Source organism: Pleurodeles waltl, chromosome 8, assembly GCF_031143425.1.
Source record: "Pleurodeles waltl isolate 20211129_DDA chromosome 8, aPleWal1.hap1.20221129, whole genome shotgun sequence".
In the NCBI taxonomy this organism is placed as follows: domain Eukaryota; kingdom Metazoa; phylum Chordata; class Amphibia; order Caudata; family Salamandridae; genus Pleurodeles; species Pleurodeles waltl.
In genome coordinates this window covers 318,848,067-318,870,004 of record NC_090447.1, presented here as the reverse complement: position 1 = coordinate 318,870,004, position 21,938 = coordinate 318,848,067, and the positions used below count along the sequence as shown (strand labels likewise).

At 46.0% G+C, this 21,938-nt stretch overlaps 1 protein-coding gene across 2 annotated transcripts in view; it reads left to right on the top strand.

Moving 5' to 3' along the window:
* Window positions 1-21,938, top strand: part of NME7 (NME/NM23 family member 7) — a 657,734-nt gene that overhangs the window by 321,787 nt on the left and 314,009 nt on the right. For both annotated transcript variants that reach the window (XM_069204166.1, XM_069204165.1), the window contains exon 7: window positions 3,734-3,839. In XM_069204166.1, the coding sequence (XP_069060267.1) occupies window positions 3,734-3,839 (106 nt within the window). The remainder of the gene's footprint in view (window positions 1-3,733; window positions 3,840-21,938) is intronic.

Genomic DNA, 21,938 nt, shown 5'->3' with positions numbered 1-21,938 from the left:
CTGTTTTCTGTGAACTTACAACAACGCACAATCCGTAGATGTGGGTAGTTAATAAAACAAATATTTTTCACTTTTTTGTTACCTTTTTCTTACTAATGAAAAACAGGTTTTTATGTGAAGAAACACCCTCTCTTACAGTGCCTAAAAATGGTGTTTATTGAAAGCACTTACTACACCTTTTAAACCTACTTTACATAGTTACAGTTGTTGATGTGTAGCAACTGATGAATGGCCATTGGAAATATTTGTGAATACCCACATTTATGAGTTTGTTGCCACGTTGAGTGACACTCCTATAAGAAAATCCATTTATCTGCTGAGTCCTAAGTTTGGATAAAGCTCATCGTGGGTGGCTCTCTGCAGCCCTACGTTTACTGTCTGAATCAAATATCTGATGATCCTGAATTTGTGACTCAAGATCTGGATTTCCCCTAGATTATTCCACGAAATCTCCACTCGCAAGCACGGATCTTAAGGCTAATCAAACCCATAGGTGGTTAACCAACATCCCTGTGACTTCGGACAAGACTCCTACTCATGGTGTTCAAATTGGACTCCTACTCATGGTAGCATACTCATGGTATTTTAATTGGAAAAAGAACTTTGCTAGGAAGTATAACTTCTTCCAATAGTAATAATTTTGTGTGTGATTTTATTTGCATTTCCAAAGTGCGCTGCACGATGTGCTGTTTTTTTACCCTTATGAAGATGACTTTTGTTAGACCTGGCACCCTTGGTGTGGTTCCCCCTGGTTTCCCCTGTCTTTCCCTGTCTTTTTGCCTCTGCTTCCTGTATTGTTGACTGTGTGCTGGACTTTGTTTTTGCTGGTTTTGTTACTCTGGGCACTTTAACACTGCTGACCAGTGCTAAAGTGCCCATGGCTTTTCCATGATTGGGATATTTGATTTACTAGTGAGTTCCTAGTAAAGTGCACTAGAGGTACCCGGGGCATGTAGATAAAATGCTGCTAGTGGTCCTGCAGCACTGATTGTGCCAACCACATGAATAGCCCTGTAAACATGGCTCAGACCTGCCACTGCAGTGTTTGTGTGAAGTTTTAAACTGCCAATTCAACCTGGCAAGTTTACCCGCTAGCCAGGCCCAAACCTTACCTTTTTATATATGTAAGTCACCCCTGAGGTAGGCCCTAGATAGCCTCAAGGGCTGGATGCAGACATGTACTGTCCTGATAGTGAAATACTGCCAAATTTGGATTTCACTATTGCAAGGCCTATCTTTCCCATAAGTTAACATGAGGACTACCTTTAAATATCTTTTAATTGCAGTTTCTCATTGGAAGCAGATAGAGATTTTGAGTTTGGGGTCTCTGAACTCACAATTTAAAAATACATCTTTTGGTAAAGTTGTTTTTTTAGATTGTCAGTTTGAAAATGTCACTTTTAGAAAGTGGGCATTTTCTTGCTTAGCCATTCTGTGCCTCTGCCTGCCTGTGGAATCCATGTCTGGGTCAGACTGACAGTTGGGCTGTTTGTGAAATCCCTCTAGACAGCCACATAAAGGGAGTTGGCTAGTGTTCCGCATATCCTGAGCTCCTGGGTGGGGAGGGAGGAGCTGACATCTGCACCTGAAAGGGCTGTGCCTGTCCTCACACAATGCAGTCTCTGACCCCCTGGTGTGTGTCTGGGGCCAGGCCTGGGCAAGGCAGGATCAGAAGAGGGTATAAGTAGTGGACCCAAAACCACAGACTTTTAGAACACTTCAGGATCACGAGGAACCTCTGCCAAGGAGAAAAGCTGAAGAGCTGGAGGAATACTGCACCCCTTTGCTGTGAGCGCTTTGCTGCCTTGGCCTGCAGTTGCCTCTTCTGCCTTAGAGAAAACAAAGACTGAAGTTTGCAGTGTATCCTGCTTATGACGTTTCTCTAAGGGCTTGGACTAAGCTTGCCTCCTGTTAAGAAGTCTCAGGGACAGCAAAGACTTCATCTACCGCCTCTGGGTTTACTTGCTGTGGACCCTAGCTTGCCAGGTTGTGCCTTTTCCAGTTTCTGGGCCCTTGTTAGTGAAAGTTGGTTGAAAACCAAGAAAAACCAAGTGCACCTACTCCGGACAATTCCCGGACTTATGCCGCTACCTGACTCCGGGACGCAGTCTGCAACCGAAGCCATGGTCCCCGTTGGAGTGCGATGATCCCAACTGACCTCGCAGACCTGATGCCGCCGTAGCTCCACTGATGTCTCGTGACTTTGTGAGTCCTGAGTGCCGTGTCACCAATGTCCGTGAGACCGGACTCTGCTGCGGCCCAGTGGTGTGACCACATCCCCGTGAGGTCACCCCACTGCATCTTGACCCGCTGGAATCGACCCTGCATAAGGAACCGACGCTTCACACCAACACCACCTCATCTCCACTGCTCCGCAGCAAGGACCTGACGCTTAGCCCAATGTCTCTGCTCCACTGTTCCGTAGCACTGGAACTGATGCCGCACCGGATCCAGCGACGCGTGGCTTCCCCGACTTCGTGCACCGGCTTGTTTTCTCACTTTCAAAAGGTATTGGACCTGGGGGTCCGTGTCACTCCGTGACCGGTGCCTTTATCGTCCAGTTGTTGGGAACGACTCTGTCATGACGCCGTGATAAAACCAAATTGAAGCATTTGTGTTTCTAAGCACTATATTCAAATTAATCTTTGAATATTCATAACTTTGCTTGTGTATGTTGGATTTTTGTCATTTTGGTCTTGTTTTACTCAATTAAATATAAACTATTTTTCTAAAGTGGTGTTGAGTTCTTTTGTGGTGTGGTGTTTTCACTACATTACTGTGTGTGAGGGTACAAATAATTTACACATTGCCTCTGAAATAAGCCTGATTGCTTGTGCCAAGCTACCAAGGGGGTGAGCAGGGGTTATCTGAGCTGTGTATCTCCCTTACCCTGACTAGAGTGAGGGTCCCTGATTGGAGAGACTGCAAACTGACTGTCAACGAGAGACCCCATTTCTACCAATTTTCAAAATGGTTTGATTTTTTCATAGCAGACCTGAGTCAAATTCAGCTTATGAAGATGTTTTAATCGCTATTTTGTTATAGTGTGTCTCTCATTTTGGTAATTATATGTTGTTCATTGAGATGTGACTGTATGATGCTGTGCCTAAGAATAGTGGGTAGATGGCTTTTATAATTACTTAGGCATCTCCTGTTTTGGTAGATGTGAACGTTAGTGGGTGAAAAGTTAATGTTGATGATGGGTATGTTGCTTGATTAAGTTACTTGATTTGTTTTTTTAGCCAGCATGGTTTCTGTAAAATTTGGTCTTTTGTACAGTTGTGGGTGACATTCCTTCATGGAAAGTGTTTATGCATGTGGTATAGCTGAAAGGCAGTGGAGTGCTGCACAAGGTCAAAGGAAAATGTGCAGTTGACGTGTGATTGGAGGGCTATATGCTTCCTAAGTGCGAGAGGGGGTTGTTACTGCACAGTGATGTAGAGTGTCTTCAGCTCTTTCCTATGGTGGAGCAAGGTACAGTCCTGAAGCTGGTACAGTCTGGTACAGTCTAGTGCTGTTGGGCTCAGTAGTAGCATATGGTGTATCTGGATATTGTTACATGAAGATTGAGAGTCCGCCTGTTTTAGGTTGAATGTTTGCGTGTGTTGTATTATTTGTAAAATACTTTACAGATTAGTTTGTATTGGAATCTCAAGTAATTTGTACATACTGTAAGCTCAGCATCAAATATTTCACAATTCCTCGTGATCACAAATTTCTCTTCGACTCGCAGGAGCTGGAGTTCTTCTTCCCTACAAGTGGAGGCCGTGGACCACCCAACACAGCAAAATACACCGACTGTACCTGCTGCATCATCAAACCTCATGCTGTTTCTGACAGTAAGCATCCGCTTGCCAATAAGAGAGCAGCTATTAAAAAAAGCATTGCTTGTTTTCTAGAGCTGTTTTCTTACTTTGAGAAAATAGTGCCTGTGTTGTTAAGCACCTTATTGTGCAAATCCGTTTTCTTTGAAGCAGTGCCCACTCTAGGAAATTAGATTTCCACTGCTCCCCCTCCACTTACCCCTCCCCGTCTTTACCTTTTACACACTGGTGTATCTGAAATATGAAGAGTAGCATTTATGTTTGGTTTACTTTCTACACAAAGCTCATTAAATATATTTTTAGCTCGCAGAGAAAAAATGTATTTAAGATTTTGACGAGGTAAAAAATGTATGTTGCATAACTGGTCAGAGATTAAGTATTTGCAGCTTGCAAACTGTGTGATCTTGTTCCAGCTACTCCAGGCTTAGTGACATTTTTGTAAAATTCCAATGTATTAGATTTATGGATTGAAGTTTCAACTTTAATATTTCACTGACTGCACATGGAAATGTTAACCTCTTTTCTTTGTATTACACAACCCATTTTGCAGCTGATCATTTAGTTGAATGCAAATAATTTCGGCCCTCTTGTCCTAACAATCACTACGTGCAAGAAAACGCTGTTGACAATTGAATTAAAAGTATTAAGATGTGTGATCTTATTCATATCTTTTCCAGAGCACGCCTCTCTGCCTACTAGCTTTATTCTCCTCGTGGAAGCAGAGAAGTTGCACTAGTTGCAGGGGCTGCTCCTCCGTTAGGGCAGAGGAGCGTCCCCCGCCAGCAGCAGATGCTGCAAAACTTTCACAACGAGGGGATAATAAACTTTGTTTATTATCCCCTCGTTGTGAAAGGGGCGGGGCATCTGGGGTGAGGAGCTGTGAGGGGGAGTGCTCAACACTCCCCCTCACTGCACATGTATGTTTGGCTGGCTGGCTCGGGCCAGCCAAACACGCATGCGCTGTAGGCTCTCTCCAGCCAGGCAACACAGTTGCCGGGCTGGAGAGAGCCTGCAGAGGCTCCCAGTATGCCTGGGAGCACCCAGCCAGGGTGCTCCCAGCCAATCCTGATGCTGCTTTGAGAACCAAATAGAATCGAATAGAATTGGCCGCAGGGCAGGCTTGGGAGCCTGTGTGTGCAGCCAGGAGGGAAGAGGAGTGCGGCGCAGGACCGTGCCAAAAAGTTAAGTGTTTTTTAAATGTATTTTACTTTATCAAATTTTTGTTGCCCTGACCCCACCCCCTCGACGCACCTGCCCCGCTCCTTTCGAGCAAAGCCGGGCTCCAACTGGCTAGTTGGTGAAACAAGGGCAGCAGTAGATACTTGCAAATGTGCACCTTAGCGTGCACTTCTGTCAGTAAGGTAACTAGTCTTATTCGGTCATGGGGCTGTGCTGTCAGCTGGTAACAGCTAGTAGTTTGCACATAGCCCACTGCTTTACCTAACAGCTCTACCCTCTGACATCTATTCCATATGTTAAATGAACATCCATTCACCTGTCTTTCTCCAAATGTAAATATAACAGACTGGTGTTGAGAATTACTACTTGCTCTTCATATCTTTGCTGGTGAGTGCACATCATGAAATAAGACGATGAAAAGCCACTGGCTCTAGTGCTCTAAATTCAGTGCTACCGGCTGCATTGGCTATTGCTCGAGCACTCTTTTTAATTATTTTCCTGATCTGTCAGCATCTCAGAAAGCTTTAGCCAATGCATGATAGTGCTATTGTATGTACCCCACTTTCACTGAGCCCTGAAATCACAAGTCCTGGGCTCAAAACCGGAGATATGTAAAGCTCTTTGGCTTTCTAGTATAGTTGTGGTTGTGCTCCACTAAGGGCACACTAAAGGGGCTTGGGAGGTGTGACTGCAGTTGTCTGGGTGGCCTGTTGACCTTGACCATGGGAGAGGTGAGTACCACAGTCTCCACTGCATAACTGCTGGGCACCTTGTTAAGGCTGCATTGACTGACACTATGGGGAAGGGTCGCCTGTGGCTGGACAATGGCGTTGTTATCTGATGGTTGATTGAGGGATCTGAGAAAGGTTTGGCCACAGCCCCAACAAGGTATCCATAAATGCCTTGTTGAAAGGCAAGCGCGGCTGAGTGAATATTGGGTTCGGCTGGGGAGTTGAAGTAATAATCATTGTTCGAGTTTGTGCTGAACATGTAATGCAGGGTATGTGTACTCCCTTGTTGAGGCACGTCGATTGGAGGAAGTGGCATCATCGCATTGGCCAGGCGCAGCCTCAGTCAAGATAGCACTAGCATCAACTCTGAGTCAGAGAGTACAATAGCTATCACATTTTCAGCATCAATGGAGTGGGTATCAGCATTGAAGCTGTGGGACCCAGTGTGGACCATGGCGTCGAAGGCAGAGTCGAAACTGGAGCTACTGGTGGCCCCATGATGGGCTCATAGAGTCCAACTGGTGCTGAGGGATAAACCACAGTCCTATTCCAGGTAGAGGGCCTTTGAGTTCCTTGGGGCCTGAAGGCATGCTATGGGGAGTCAGCAGGAATCTGAAGGGTCGGAGCATGGCCACGTGGAACTCTTTGATCTGTTTCGGATTGGTGGATGGCCCTAGCAACTGAGGTTGTGCCAGAACAAGTTGCAAGATAGGATCTGACATCAATTGACTTCTGGAGCGAGATTGAGATTTATGGTGCCACCATCTGGCCTTCTCAGGAGAATGCGAGTAGCGGGGAAGGCCGTTTATTTTTTTTTGTTTCTTCTGCAACTTACCCAATGACTTTGATCAAGACCAAGACCAACCTCTAGAGCAACTTTGGGTTCTGGATCAGAACCAGGACCAAACCTTTGACTGGGATTGGTCTTGTGGAGCCTTTCAGTGCTTGACGATGTAGAGTTTCATCTCGCAGTCTTGTATGGCCTTCAGGTTCATTGATGCACAATCACGGCCAACCTTTGAGTCGTGATTTGACTCTAGCCTAGGCACCACAGGCAAATCTGATGAGGATCTGCTACAGACAATTGTTTGCATCTTTCCTTACAGGATTTAAAACCTGTAATTTTGGCAGGTGAAATTTCCCCTGTGCACTGGTTTTGTCGCATTTGATAAGGTAAACGGATTTCTGGGAGAGGAGACGTAGCTCTGGGAGTGCTTCTGGTGGGGTGGAAAGAAAGAAACGGAAGCTAAGTGCACAGGAGTGGCTTCTATACAGCCTCTTCACGTCAGTTTCTGAGCAGAATGGTGTCAGCGGGGAGTCATACAACAACACCTACTGGTTTGCAGAGGTACTTCTGAAAAGTGTCTGGATCCAATGTGACACCTGGGGAATATTCAAAAGAAAAGGTGGGGAATCTATGGCTAGAAGTATTTGTTAGAAGTGCAGGTACCATAAAAACACCAAATTTCTGGCAGGGATCAGGATAAGAATTCAGTAATACTATAGTCCAAGTAGGAGGGAGTGAAAAGTGATACAGGGTTTGCTCTCCTTCCCAAATATCTAACCATACAAAACAACAGGAGGCAGCCTCTACCATGCTTAGCCTATCTATCCATACCAGTCCAAGGGGATCACCCGATTGTATTAAAAGGATTCTTGCCACTGGAATTCCAAATGGCATGCTTAATCGTAGAGTCCTGGTCCAGATACCTAGGGTATCTGGACAGGCTCAACCTTGGATGCCAAGAAAGCTCTTTGATTATTGGGTGGGATCCTAGATTTAAAATAGTCTAGGGTGTTTTGAGGGTTCATTTTATTTTCAAAGGGCACTCTGACGGAGTTAAAACAGGTGGGGATGCATTAAGGAAATTAGTATGCTCTGTATCCCAGGGTCAGCGTGTTTCAACCATCACACCAATGCCTCACCAGGCTACTTGGCTTTCATCAGGACCTCACAAGAGTCCCTTTAGTGTCCTATTTGTGTGCATTAAGCTGCGAAACTTCCATTCAGTGTACTCATACATGTCACAAATACTGGCCCATTTGGTCCCTGTGTTTGCATTTCTTTGGTATCGTCCTGTTTAGACCTCTTAGGGTAAGGAGGCAGGTGGACTTTCACAACTAAATGCAGGCTGCACCCCAGTCCATCATTATTTTGCACACCATGCCACCTCAGTTTGGACCCAGCCGTATGCAAATCAGTATTGACTCTGCTCCAATGGAAACAGTCCAGCCTGAACTGCCAAGCCAGGTCCTCCTGAACTGGAACACAAGTAACGATGGATTTAAATGCGGCCCACATGATTACTAGTGGCTGATATTAATTCAAGGTGTTTCATCCATCACTTTTTTGTATACGTTTAGAAAATGTGCATTCTCTTGACCTAACAGTTTGGTGTCTGCAGCCTGTATCCTGAGTCACATGACTAGGTGTAGCTGGTAGTTGGTCTTTGTGTTTTGCTCCTAGACGTTGAGACAAAGGGAGATTTGTTGTTGGCAGGATGGGCCATCTCTGATTTGATAGAGGGGAGGTGCTGTCACCAACCCCACTTGCACATCACAAGGCCTCTACCTGAGCACATGCACAAGAGGTTTGACACTAGTCTTTTGTGCTCCCAGACAAGCTGGTGTCAGGGCATAGAGGCAGGAAATTCCAAGCATCTCTGAGGGTGGAAACCTCCGGAAACGTCTCCTACTTCAAAGTGGGCACCAGGTATAAATGATGGACCCTCAGACCCAACTCTTCAGTACACCTCTGGACCTGTGGAAGGATAAGAAAGACTGCTGTGCTGCCCTGCAAAAAGTTCTGCTACTCTGTTGCTTTGCTGCCCTGCTGCCTGAGTGCAAAGGGCTGGACTTGCGTCTTGATCCCAGGACCACCAGAGTGACTCCAGGAGCTAGTTGTCTGGCCTCCTGACCAGAGGCTCAGAAACAGAAAAGGCTCCAACCACCTTGAACTCAGCACCTGGACTCTGTCTGCTGTGTGTCCTCTCTCAAATGGTGCCAGCTTAGTCCTGGACCCGTGGAAGCGGGCCTGAATGTGCTTGCCAGCCCAGGTGTGGCCCTGTGGGCAGAATCAATGCAGTGTGATGTATCTCCTCGCAGCTCCGCTTTGGAACTGATGCAGCACGACTCATCCCCTCCACTCGACCGCACATCACAAGCCCCTCGTTGATGGCATCCTTGGCAAAGATGCAGGACTTTGCATCACAGCCCGCAGCTTCTTCAGACCTGCTGATGTGTGACACATCTTCAGTGTAGATGTCCTACCACAAGCCCCTCATCAATGGCATCCTCAACGACTGTGCAGGACTCTGCACCGGTTTTGCTTTACTGCAGACTAAGACGAAATACACAGATATTGAAAGGAATTTCTGGTATGCAACCCTCTATGTCCGAGAAACACATTTGTCAAGGCACTTTGCAAGGTTTGAATAAGAAAGTCAATTACGTACAACACAAGTGCACATTTGAAGAAAGTCACCACAGTGAAATAAAAGCGTTCTGCTTTTACTTTAAACTGAGAGGAACACAAATAAAAGGAATTCCACCAATGCAGATCTCGTAATCTGAGTAATAAATTTATTAAAGCACTGTTCCAATGCAGCAACACAAATACACTTCCAAAAATAATCACAGCAGTAGAATAGTAATGCTCATAGAAATAAACAATCAAAATACACTACGTCATTCATGGATTATATTTCTGCATATACAGTGATTATATATTCATTCACAATGCATAGCTACACATAATAATTAAAAATAATTCATCACCATGGGGCTCACTTTCTTCATCTCTTTTCCAGCAACAGGCCGTGAACCCAGTCAACTGTGAAGAGAGAACTACCTTCAAGTGTGTGGCAGGCAAAGGCGTCCCCCTCCTGCCAGAGTTCAAAATCCCCAGCAGTCTAGTTTCCCCCTCTTATATACTTTAAGGAAGCTGGAGAAGAGAATTATAGAAATCCCCCGCCCCTTTTGTGAGTTGTTGTTGGAACGCCAGATGTATAGTCAGTGTTGATCATGTTAGGGATTTGGCCATATCCCAAGGTGCGCTCCCAAGACCGAGCTGTTCCCTACCGTACCATAAACATTATCCAGGTACATCCCTATCTGAGTCGCACTCCCCCATGTTATGTTCTAGCCCTTGGTGAGAAAGAGCACTAAGTGTGAAAACATGAGCAAAAAACACATTGCATAACTTGTGCGTGGAAAAATACCTGCACCGCTAACGTGACAGTGGCTGAAGCTAAATTAAGCACAAAATGGAGTCCGTAATCGAAATGGAGCTGGTGACCACCAATGTGACGATGTGCTGGTGGCTACCAGTGTGGCGTGTAGGAAGCTAAAGCTAAGCTAAGCAAAAAATTGAGTCAGTGGTCAAGATGGAGCAGTGGTTAAATACAGATATCATGACAGCATCGCAACCCCACAGCTTCCTCTGAACCACTGCTGCACTACAAATCCTTGATGCAGGATCTCGCAACACTCCGCAACCAGGATTTAAGAAACTTTGTACCGGGGGGGCTAACTTGATACCTATATCTGTCCCACACTCCATCATGGTATGCCTGAGCTTGTGAATTTATCCCAGTCTGGCACAACTAGATAACCACAGTTGGCACTCTGTGCTTCTGGGCAATATTTTTACTTGAAACTTAGGAATTGCATATCTCCAATCCTACGGATTGGATTTTTGTCAGTTTGGTCTCAAATAATGTAATACATTTTATTCTGTTTTTTGAAATTGGTGTGGGGCTTTTCCTGTGTTGTGTTTTCACATTATTACTTTTTAGAATGCTGCATAAATACTTTACACATTGCCCCTAAGTTAAGCCTGACTGCTTTGTGCAAAGCTACCAGAGAGTTAAGCAGAGGTTTAAGCGCAGGTTAATTTGGCTTTTTCTTGTGTTTCATCCTGTCAAGAATTGCGTTTGCTGCTTGAGTAGGGTTTCACCCCCTACTAGCAGTAACCACATTTCCTACACCTTGAGTTACAGAATGCCAGTGGGCTTGACTCCTTTGCTGAGACTGAGCTTCACTCACTACATGAGCCACCAATGGAAGAGAGCACATCATTCATAGTGGTTGTTTAGAGGGTTGCCAAGGTGCTAGAGTCAGAGCTGTCCACTCCTGAGACTAAAGCACGTTTTGATAGAAATTCTACAGCAGAAGCCAGCAACATCTGAGCATTCACTTCTGTTTAATGATGCACTCTGATAGCTATCTGGTTGAGATCATGTCCTGGCACACATGTGCAGGAAGCCAGATGTCACAGACCTGCACTTTGTGACCTGGACTCTCTCACCATGCACTCAACTCCAGAGAGTCTCATTGTGCAGACCTTGAACAGTAAAATGAATCATAATTATTCTACCATCACTTAGGTCGTCCTTAGCCCAGACAATATATGATGGTCAAGATGTGTCCAAATATGATTTATGGGGAGGTTGGGATACCACAGATTCCCTTGACAGGGCAGTTGCTACTAGTGGAATCCTTTGTCGACCCGCCTGGATGAAGTCCACTCAGTTCTCTGATTATGTGCATGTTTTGCTGTGGACATGCTCTTTAATGGGTCCTTATGCCTAATAATGCAGAGTGCATGCTATTTAAATGTAGAACATGCAGAAAATATTGTTACACATGTTCTGACAGTGAAAATGCCCAAAAAGACGATTTGACTGTGTTAATGTTAGCTGTCAAATAGCAAACACTGGATAACGTTATAACGCCTTATATTAATAATTTGAGGTTGAAAGCAGTTAAAAATAAAATCCAAGGACTCATTTTAATGACTGTTCAACATCAAATCTAAATGTGAAATTGGATTTTTTCCAAATATGCTGCTTAAAGCCTCTAAAGACCTTCCTGTAAATATTCTAACTGTGACATGGCAGATAATGCCTCTGATGTCATGATGTGTAAGCTTCTCCCAGGAGTGGGAGAAAGGGCCTTGGAAGTGTTATCCTTCCCTAGATAGGATGGCTTTGGGGCTGTGCCCAGTAACTTGATTAACTTCAAAGAGACCTACCCTGTCACAGATGGATGCATCTAACACCTGGGCCTGTCCCCCTACCCAGCCAGACACCAGGCCCGGTGGAAGATGAACTGCCCCTAAAACTAGTTTTGACTCACCACAGAGGAGAGGTAGCTGATGTCCCTGGCCATACCTCTAGGGTGAACATACAAGCTCTGTACAGGGGAAGAAGTTTCTGCCATGTTGGTTTTAGGCAAAGAGTGGCAGTGTAGGATTGGTTGCATGTTTGCAGCAAAACCCACAGGAAGTGCTGCATATGTGGGTAGAGTCCCCCACTGAGAATATTTGCCCTTTTGGTTAAGTAATGGCCAGGAGCCGCTCACTACCTGCCCTCCCACCTGTGCTGGCACCAGGCATAAATGTGGCACCCCTAGCACACTCATTGCAACACTACTAGACCTGAGAAAGGTTCACAAGAGGACTGCCCATCTGTCTGAAGACATGAGAAGACTAGACCTGATTCACTTTTATCCAGGGACCCATATGTGACTATATGGGTCAGAAGACTAGCCTCCTTTTTGAGCTATAGGGATACAACAAGCTTCGAGAGGCCCTTTCCTGTGTCCCAGCTGACCAGACCCAACTGGACCTAGCCTGGTCCCCTCTGCTAGCCTCTGTGGGAATGAGTGCTCCTCCTTGCTTAGCTGAAGGCTTCACCTGGACTCAGTGCCGATACCCAATCAGTGGCTTCCCTGGATTTGATGCAGAGCCACACCTGATCAATCTCTACCCTGAACTCAGTACCAAAAAGTGTCCTATCTATGGCTTCACCAGACTCGATGCCGAGCAGCACTTGATAGATGGTTTCACAGGAACCGAACCTGAGTAGCCTCCAATCAATTCAGAGACCTCATGCAGTGTCTCCCCATTGTTCTAAAGGCTTTCTCAGATACATTCTGGAGGCTGGCCCCACTGAAGATTTCTACCTCCATAGAAGTTTTTAAGTAAGAAGGTAACTTTCTGACCAGGGACGAACCTGGTCCTTGTATTCGACCTGTGGTCCATTGTGGTCTGACCTACATCTTACCCTTGTTCCTGAACAGTGTATCCAGTTGGCTTTAGTGGATTTTGGCACTAAATAAAAAATGTTATAACTCTGGTTATACTGATTGGATTTTTCTCCCTTTGGTGTAATTTTATTTATAAAAATATTCTGTTTTTAAATTGTTTTGTTGTATTTCTTATGTTGTGCCTTGACTTTATACATGTTTGAGTACTGCATAAATACTTTACGCATTGCCTCTAAGTTAAGTCTGTCTGTTGTGTGCTGTAGTTTCCAGGCGGCTGAGCTCAGGTTAACTTAAGGTTCTCCTCCCACCTCAAAGAGTGCTCCATTTTCTTACACCTCCATCCTCTCTACGTCTTTCTACAGAAGGAATGATTCAAAATGCTCACATTGAGCCAGATACTTTCTGCTCTGTACCATGGAGACTGGATTTTGGCCTTGGACACATTTTCATTTACCCATCCTGCAGTCCCATAGCTGTTGCATGGAGATGACAGTGGGCCAGGAGCAAGTTCAATTTGCTGTTCTCCCCTTCAACCTCACCATTGTACTGTGTTTATGAAAGTGATGGTAGTATTTACTGCCCATCTTTGGAAGTTGGGAGTTGCTATATTCCTGTACCTCAAAAACTGACTGCTGATGAAGGGCTTGTCGCAGTCAGTCATGAACCACCTCTGGATTACGACAGACCTTTTAACCTCATTGGATTTCACCAAAAATTAGACAAATTCCCACCTGATTCCCTGTCAGAGATTTCCATTCACTGGGACAATCCCTCCACAGCAATGACTCCAGGACATTTGCACTGTGAACCTGATGCTTCAGGCTCACTCCTGGATCCAGGTGAGGGTGGCTCTGAGGTTTCTTAGACATGTGTATCCTCTTTGCCTCCCACACCAGTTGGCACATGCAACCTCTACAATGGAACTTGATGTCCAAGATCACCTTTACAGAACCCTCCAGATCTCCAGGGAAGCAGCACATTATTTGCTGTGGTGGCTGAACAGGCACAGCTTTAACAATGTTGTGCCACTCTCCCTTCCCCACCCGTAGCTAATAGTGGAGATCACTTGGGGGTGGTGGGGATCAGAGGACTCTGGTCTCCAGTGGGGGGGCTGGCTCTGCATCCTTCTACTGGAACTGTGGGCCATTTGTTTATCCCCTGGTCTGCCTGCCATCCATCCATCAACAGGAGGCTAGTGCACGTTCCCACTGACAACACCAGTGACATGTGGTACTTGTGCCAAGAGGCTTTGTGCCTCTGGAGGTGCCTGGAGTTCCCACGCATCTTTTTGGTTGGCAACCACCTGGAAGGGTACATGAAAGCCAGAGCAGATGAACTGAGCAGGCATAGTCTGGCATATCATGAGTGGCGTGACATCCCACAGTGGTGTAGTGTGTCTTCAACTTGTAGGGGAATCCTGGCTAGACCTTTTTACCACAGTTGAAAATGTGTAGTGCCACAAATCTTGTGCTTTGGTGTTTCTGCAAGAACCCTAATTATGAGACGTATTATAGCTGAAATGGAACAAGGAATTCCTGCACACCTTCTTACTACTTCCTCACCTGCTGTGAGTTCTGTTGAACATCAAAAATGACTAGACCCAAGTCATCCTGGTGGATCCGGATTAGGCCAAAAGGATGTGGGTCCTGGAACTCCTGAGCATGGACATCTATTGTATTATCAAGTTGCAGTTTCGAGGGTACCTTCTGTCTTAGCATAATCAACAGGGTAGGGTCTTCATCCAAATCTACACAATTTTCACTTTCATGCATGAAAAATGAGTGACAGCATTTGACTGCGTTTGATTTGCCGATTAAGGTGGTGAATGTCATCCTTGCTGCTAGAAGCCTCTCTACAAAATCCATTTATACCTGGTGCAGTGCCCCGAATACAGACCCTGTAGAGACAGAGCTGTTGGATGTCCTTTTATTTGTTTTGTATTTAGTCCAGCAAGGCCTTGCAGTGGGCACTGTTATAGGTGATTGTTCAGCTCTTTTAGCCTAAAGCTACGTGTGACAGACCAACGGGCCTTGTTCATATCATCTGTTTTGATTGGATTTATTAAAGGCTTGATACACAGATTTCTTCGCAAACCATTTGTAAAGCCACAGTGGGAATTTAACTTGGTCTTGACATTCCTCATGTGTATGTCCTTGGAGCTGATGCATAGATGTTCTCTGTTTCTCTTGACCTTGCAGTTTTCCTTATTGTTATTACGTCTGTTTATAGTGTGAGTGAGTTACAGGCGCTCTGATGCTGCTCTGATCCTGAGTACTCAGATAGCTTTCATACCTAAAGTCATGATTCCCTTTCATGTTTGGCAACCATAACTCTACCAACACATTGCTGGAGAAGCAGAGGATATTTGGATCTGCTTAGCTAGGGACCAAACGACCAACACAACGTTTGGATCAACTTCACCTGGGAATACATATTGTGGCACCAAGAGCCCAAGGACCTACAATTCGTGCCTTGCGTGTCAGGCCATGCTCTTAGCTTCCTTTCACTAACATACACAACTTCATCTCTGACACGTAACACCAGCTGTACGCCTTTCCTCTCAGAGAAGCTGCAGAATGAGTGCCACAGAAGAGCAAATCGGTTGCTATTTCTTTCTGCTTCACAAGTTTTGAATTTGACTCCAAAGGCTCACTTTTACAACAAAAGTTATTTCTTGCCTGCGAGGCGACTTTTAGCTTTCTGTAGGCAAAAGTGTGGTATGGATCAAAGTGCTTTAAGTGGGATGAACAGGTGGTGAGGGTCTCTAAAGGGTGGCATGGCCTAGGTAATTAGGCTGGGACTTAAAATGTGTGAACTACAATGTTGTGTTTTACACAGCCTGCTATCTGACCAGCATTTAGGTGCCTCTTTGTGAGTGGTTTACTATTGCATCTGGGCATACCACGCAATAACACAAATGTGCCCAAATCAAGCTAGATCTATTGGCCTTGTTAGTGATTGTTAGCAGTTTAATATAAATGAGTAACAACAATGATTTTGTGCTAAGTAATTACAATTGGTAGTTACAAATGGTACACTTGTGACAATCACTATGGGGGTCATTCTGACCCCGGCGGTCTTAGACCGCCGGGGCCAGGGTCGGCGGGAGCACCGCCGACAGGCCGGCGGTGCCCCGCAGGGCATTCTGACTGCGGCGGTAAAGCCGCGGTCAGACCGGCAACACTGGCGGTCTCCCGCCAGTGTACCGCCGCCCTTTTGAATCCTCCAAGGCTTCCGACCCCCCCTACCGCCATCCAGTTCCCGGCGGTCCGCCCACCGGGAACCGGATGGCGGTAGGGGGGGTCGCGGGGCCCCTGGGGGCCCCTGCAGTGCCCATGGCACTGGCATGGGCACTGCAGGGGCCCCCGTAAGAGGGCCCCTACGAGTATTTCACTGTCTGCTTGGCAGACAGTGAAATACGCGACGGGTGCAACAGCACCCGTCGCACCTTCCCACTCCGCCGGCTCGATTACGAGCCGGCTTCATCGTGGGAAGGACGGTTTCCCCTGGGCTGGCGGGCGGCCTTTTGGAGGCCGCCCGCCAGCCCAGGGGAAACCTCAAAATACCCACCGCGGTACGGTATTTTGGCGGCTCCCGCCGGGCGCGCGGTGACCGCGCCCGGCGGGAGTCAGAATGACCCCCTATGTGCCCACCGGAAACAGGCCAAGGATTGGATGAACTTGTAATCTGAACATTGTTTTGGCCAACTGACTCACACTGCCTTCAACCTAAGCTCTAGAGCTCTGAGTTGTGACCGATTATGAACATCCTTCCACAATCAGAACTCACCTGGACACTTACGTGACTCCACAGACAAATACCATATAAGCATTGGAAAACCCAGTAGCTCAGCCTTTCAGAGCTGATACTTGTGCTTTGCCAATACTTAGTAAAATCATTGTCAAACTAATAGGTCCCAAAGGTGTGACCTTTAAGCTTTGTCAATCGTATAATTTAACTCATGACATTAAAACTGAAAACTATTTATTCCAGTCCAAGTCCCAGCAATTGGACATTCCTGATGAATGCCAGACAAAACCTTAAACCTCCTATCCATGATTTCCCTGCTGGCAACACGGTTTGAATATACTTTAGGTTTTCATACACAAAAGCCTCTAAGAGCTATGGAATAAACATGGGCCTGATGCAGACAGGTGACGGGTAGCCAGACAGGTGTTACTCCCTCTCAGATACTGTCAACCTCAATATGACTGCCTAGGAAAACTGCATTTGTGTTCCTGCACCTGGAGTTATTGATGCGCTGAGGGTAATTCTGATGTGTGGGTATTCTGAATTTTCTGTGGAGAACTGCTCAGTTTCCATAGGAATTGGTGTGTGCCCACTTCTTTGGCCAGTTCCTATATGCCAGGCTGTTTTCCATCCTTACATTTTGTAAAGGTTTTAGTAGATGAAATATCTGGTGGAAAAACATTGAGGCCCTCATTCTGACCTTGGCGGTCTTTTCGCAAGACCGCTGAGTTACCGCCGCGGTGAAGACCGCCGACCGCGGCGGTATGCCGCTGTGCGCATTCTGACCGCTGGGAGCGTTCCGCCGGGAAACCGCCAGCAGCCACACTGGCGGTCGGCGGGAAAGTGGAGACTGGTCAACCTCCACCGCCACGCCAGCAGAACACCGCCCACAGAATTACGACCCACATTTCTGTGTGGCGGTCTTCTGTTGGCGGTCTTCTGTTGGCGGTCACCTCCCCATGGCTCCCGTCGCCTCCCGGAGGACCAACGCACAAGGTAAGTTGATCGTCCGTGAGGGGAGGGGGTGGGGGGGTGTTGTGTGATGTGGGCGTGCATGGGGGTGTGCGTGTGAGTGTGTAGAGGGGGTGTGTGAGTGCGTGTATGCGGGCGGGGGGTGCTGCTGGGTAATGTGTGCTGTTCGGCAGGTGCGCGTGTCTGCATGTATGTGTGCGGGTATGTGTCCCCGTTGTGTATGTGTGTGTAGGGGGTGTGTATATGTGCATGTTGGGGGTGTGTGCATGTCGGGGTGCATGTATGTGCATGTCGGGGTGGGGGTGGGGAGGGGGTTCGTACCACCTCTGGGGGGTGGCAGGGGGGTGGAGGGTGTGGGGGGAGGACTTGGGTGGGTAGTGGGGGAGACCCCTATCAGTGCCAGGGAAGGAATTCCCTGGCCCCGATAGTGCTTACCGCCATGGTTCGCACGGCGGTTCCCGCCCGCAAGAAACCGCGGCGGTAGGCAGGGTCATAATACCCTTGGCGGTCTTGGGACGACCGCCGGGCCGGAGTGCGCAAACTCCAGCCCGGTGGTCATGACCGCCGTGGCGGTCGGAGTGGAGAAGTGGCGGTCGGTCGCGGCGGGGACCGCCGCGGTCAGAATGCCATTTTTAATACCGCCGGTCTGTTCGCGGTCCGACCGCCGTCTCTCCGCCGACCGCCAGGGTCAGAATGAGGGCCTGAGTGTGGTTTTACCACTGTACTTGTAGTCCTGATTCAGACAGTAACTCCAGGCTAAAGAGAATTATCTCCCAACTCAGAATCAGGCTTGTGCATATTGTGCAGGATAAAGCTTTCATACTACCCACCATTAATAAGATCAAGTAAGCCATGGATCTTCACTTGAAGTTGTTAGCGCTTGGCCTTCTTTTTCTATGGTGAGTGCTATATTTGTAATGCACGAGGTTCTCTTCATTTCATGCTGTGTTTGTAGCGTTTTATGTTCATTTAAGAGTTTGCCCATTAGAGATGGAGAACTAGAAGCTAATTGATTGTAGGCTTTCCCTCCAAGTGAACACATCTGAGGTGGCTTTTTCTTGGCAGTTCGGTGTGTGGATGGCAGCTTCAAGAGCACTTCTTACTTCAACATTGTGAAGAGGCAGACCTATGTTGGAATGAGAAGTATTTTTATGAAGCACAGCCATTATGAAAACCCACAAAGCAGAATCCTCAAAAACTACAAGAAGAACATTTGTGAAACAAATTTATTGTTGACAAAGGTGCAATCCAGAAACTCTAATTCATACCAACACCTCATCCTACAGTAACCCTATCTTCAGTACTAAGTATGTCCACTATCCAAACGCCATCCTTATTGGTAATCCTAACCACGTCTGTTTTTAATAAAACAAATGAAAAGTGATGGAGAGAAATGGTTGCATAATGTTGACCACTGATAAATACTCTGGTTGAATTCCATGAAATCATGTTTCGCTTACTGTACTGCTTCAAACAGGGATCAACCATGTGTAAATCAAGCCAGACCAATATTTGGTCTGCCTCCTTTATTTATACTGATGATGAAAATGTAGAAAAAATCTGTGCTTTAAATGCTTTTTTTACTAGTCGTTTCTGCACAATGTGATTAATCCACATCATTTCTTGTAAGTAACTTTAAGTAGTGGAAGTATTATTGGCGTGAGGCACATATTATCACACCTGGTTTAAATAACCAGTAAATTCGATCTCCTGCCAATTTCTGAAGTGGGTGTTTCTGGCAAGATGAATGTTTCACAAATATTTGCTCATTTCACAGAGTTAGTTTGCAAGTGGACTTGATTGTGCTGCTGTTCCAGAGCTTGATCTCACTGCCCGACCCGAGATTGCTGTACTTCTAATAATGATTCTTTTTAAAGACCCTAGTCAAATTGTAACTCCCCCCTTTCAATTAACGTTGAAAGTAGATTCTCCATAAAGATATCCGCTCCTCCCTTGCTTAGCTAAAAGTGACTGCTTAGCGTTTTCCTTCGCTTTTTTGAAATTGCAGTTTGTTTCACTGGTGTGATCCTGTTTAACCAGTTCTGAATTAACCAAATAGCTTGCCTGTGTCCACAAGTTAGAAATGGAACCGTGGCGTGTTCAGTCGGATTCTAATCATCTGAATCCCATGATTACAGTCACAACCTTAGGGCCCACGTAGTTAATGGGTTGTGCTGAGTGAAAGGAGTCTTAAGTTCAACAGTCATCACTGCAAAGCTGCCCTTCAGAGGATATTAAACGTCTTTCAAACCACCTACAGCGCGTTCCCACCCTGGGTCTGTGAGGACAGCCTGGAAGGTTTTGAAGGGTAAATGTGTATGTGTGGGTTGGAGGTTTGCGCCTTTTAATGCCGGATCCTCAAGCTCTTGCTTGAACGTTATCCTTTCAGTAAAAGAACAACTAACTTGTCTCTACTGTTCTGCACTGCTATCCTCTTGGAATTAAGATCGGCTATAATTTATGGACAAAGGCTGAAGTAATTTCTGCCCGAAGCGGTTTCCTACCTTTTCTTTCGCCCTGCTGTTCTTAGTAAAATTCGGCAACCTCCAGTTTACATTGTGGATCCCTACTTTATCGGCTCCCCACCCTTGTAGACTTTCCATTTTAATATTTCAGCTGCAGTGGCAATCAATGTTGTGCTGTATGCTTATTAATATTATAATGCATGGGACACTGATGTATCTGTTTGCAGCACTGTTCATTGTTTCATTTTTAGGTCTCGACTTCAGACCACGTTAGCTGCCTGTCGGCAGATATGTTGCTTCCAGTACTGAATAAACTTGGAGTGTGTTTTGGCTCTGTCCCTTGGTCATGATTGGATGGGTTTTGCTTTTGATTTGATAGCTAACATCCCTTTTCTTGTGTTTGTCCCACCCAGGAGCATTTCAGTCTTACTATGTTTCGACTAGATGAGCTGTATCTTGCCACTTCTTACTTGAGGGGACTATTTCTTTTATATTCAGGACTCCTTATGAGTGAATGTGTTTCCTTGCTCTCTTCGATCTCTTCATATTCCTCAGTTTCCCCCTCTGCATGCTTTCTTTTAATCTCCCTATCCTGTGCTTCTCTTGTTAATTTTTCCATTATTATATGTTTTCTTACGAAAGTCCAGTGAAAAAGCAAGGAAAATATTTGGAAAGCCAATAGCTCTGCTTTGTACAGTTGAGACTTGTTGGCTTAATCAATGTTTATTACTAGTGCCTTCTGATGTTGGAATATGCTTGTAATCAGAAAATTACATCAACTGGGTGCTCTGATAATTTATTACAAGCATCTAGTGATGTCTGAGGTATAGTAAAGGTTGAAGCCCTGGACTTTCTTTGTCTCTGCCACTCCTCTTCCCCCTCCATGAGCCAGGTTGCCAGTGATGCTCAGGCAGCAGTCAGTTGTGAAAGTCAACATGGCTGGTCAACTTTATGTAGAGATGGGGGAGCTCAAAGTTATTTTTTAAGACCTTTGCCACCCTTGCTTGGCGCTATGCATATTGGCTGCTGTTAGCAGCCCCAGAGAGCCTGCAAAGTAACACCACCTCGGGGCTTCCCAAAAGATGTGACCACTAGGGGGATGGGGCCTTTAAGATAGTGGCACGTTAATTTTAAATTAATGAAGTGTCAATTTAACATCCACACCCCACCAAAGACAAGAAGAAGAGTGAAGAACACAGAGCACGCAGCGGTTAAGAGCAATGATTGTGAAGAAACAAAACCTACTTTCCAGAACACCTAAAACACCACGTTTCGGGAGAAAGCATACTTACCTCCTACCCTAATGTGCAATGTCCTTGGTGTTATCCTGCACCTAGCTGCGGCCCCTCAAATGTCAAAGGGAACGGGGGATGACTGGAACAGGGAAACACATTTTTAAAAAACACTTACCGTTCGGCCATTGCCGCCGCCTCGCACCTCTGCTCTTGATGGTGTCCCAGCACTCACAGGGACACCAGCACTGAGTTCCCAGCAATCCTAGCACTGCTCTTATGCTAAAACTAGCATGAAAGCAGCATCAGGATTGGTCTGACCAGCTTGACTGCCACTCAGACAGTGCACTAGGGTCTGTACATCCCCTTTTGAACACAGCCGGGTTGGAGAAACCTAAGTGTGCATGTTGTTTGGCCGGCTTAACACGGCTAACCAAATACACATGCGCACTTTGTGCACTTCACTCCCTCTCCCACCTTCTCCCTCCCATGGCCCAGCCCAGCCCCTCCCTGCTGGCTGAATGAGGAGATGAAAAATAAAACAAAAATAAACTATTTGTTTTTCATCTGCCGGCTCTTAGCCAGGAGGGCAACATACTACTACTACTGTAGTCTACTGTACTCTTTGTAATTTATATAGTATATCATCTTTACTATTACTACAGCTGTTGATATTACTAGTTCTTTATAACTACCACTTCTCCACTATGTAATGATAATAAACAGCACAACTCT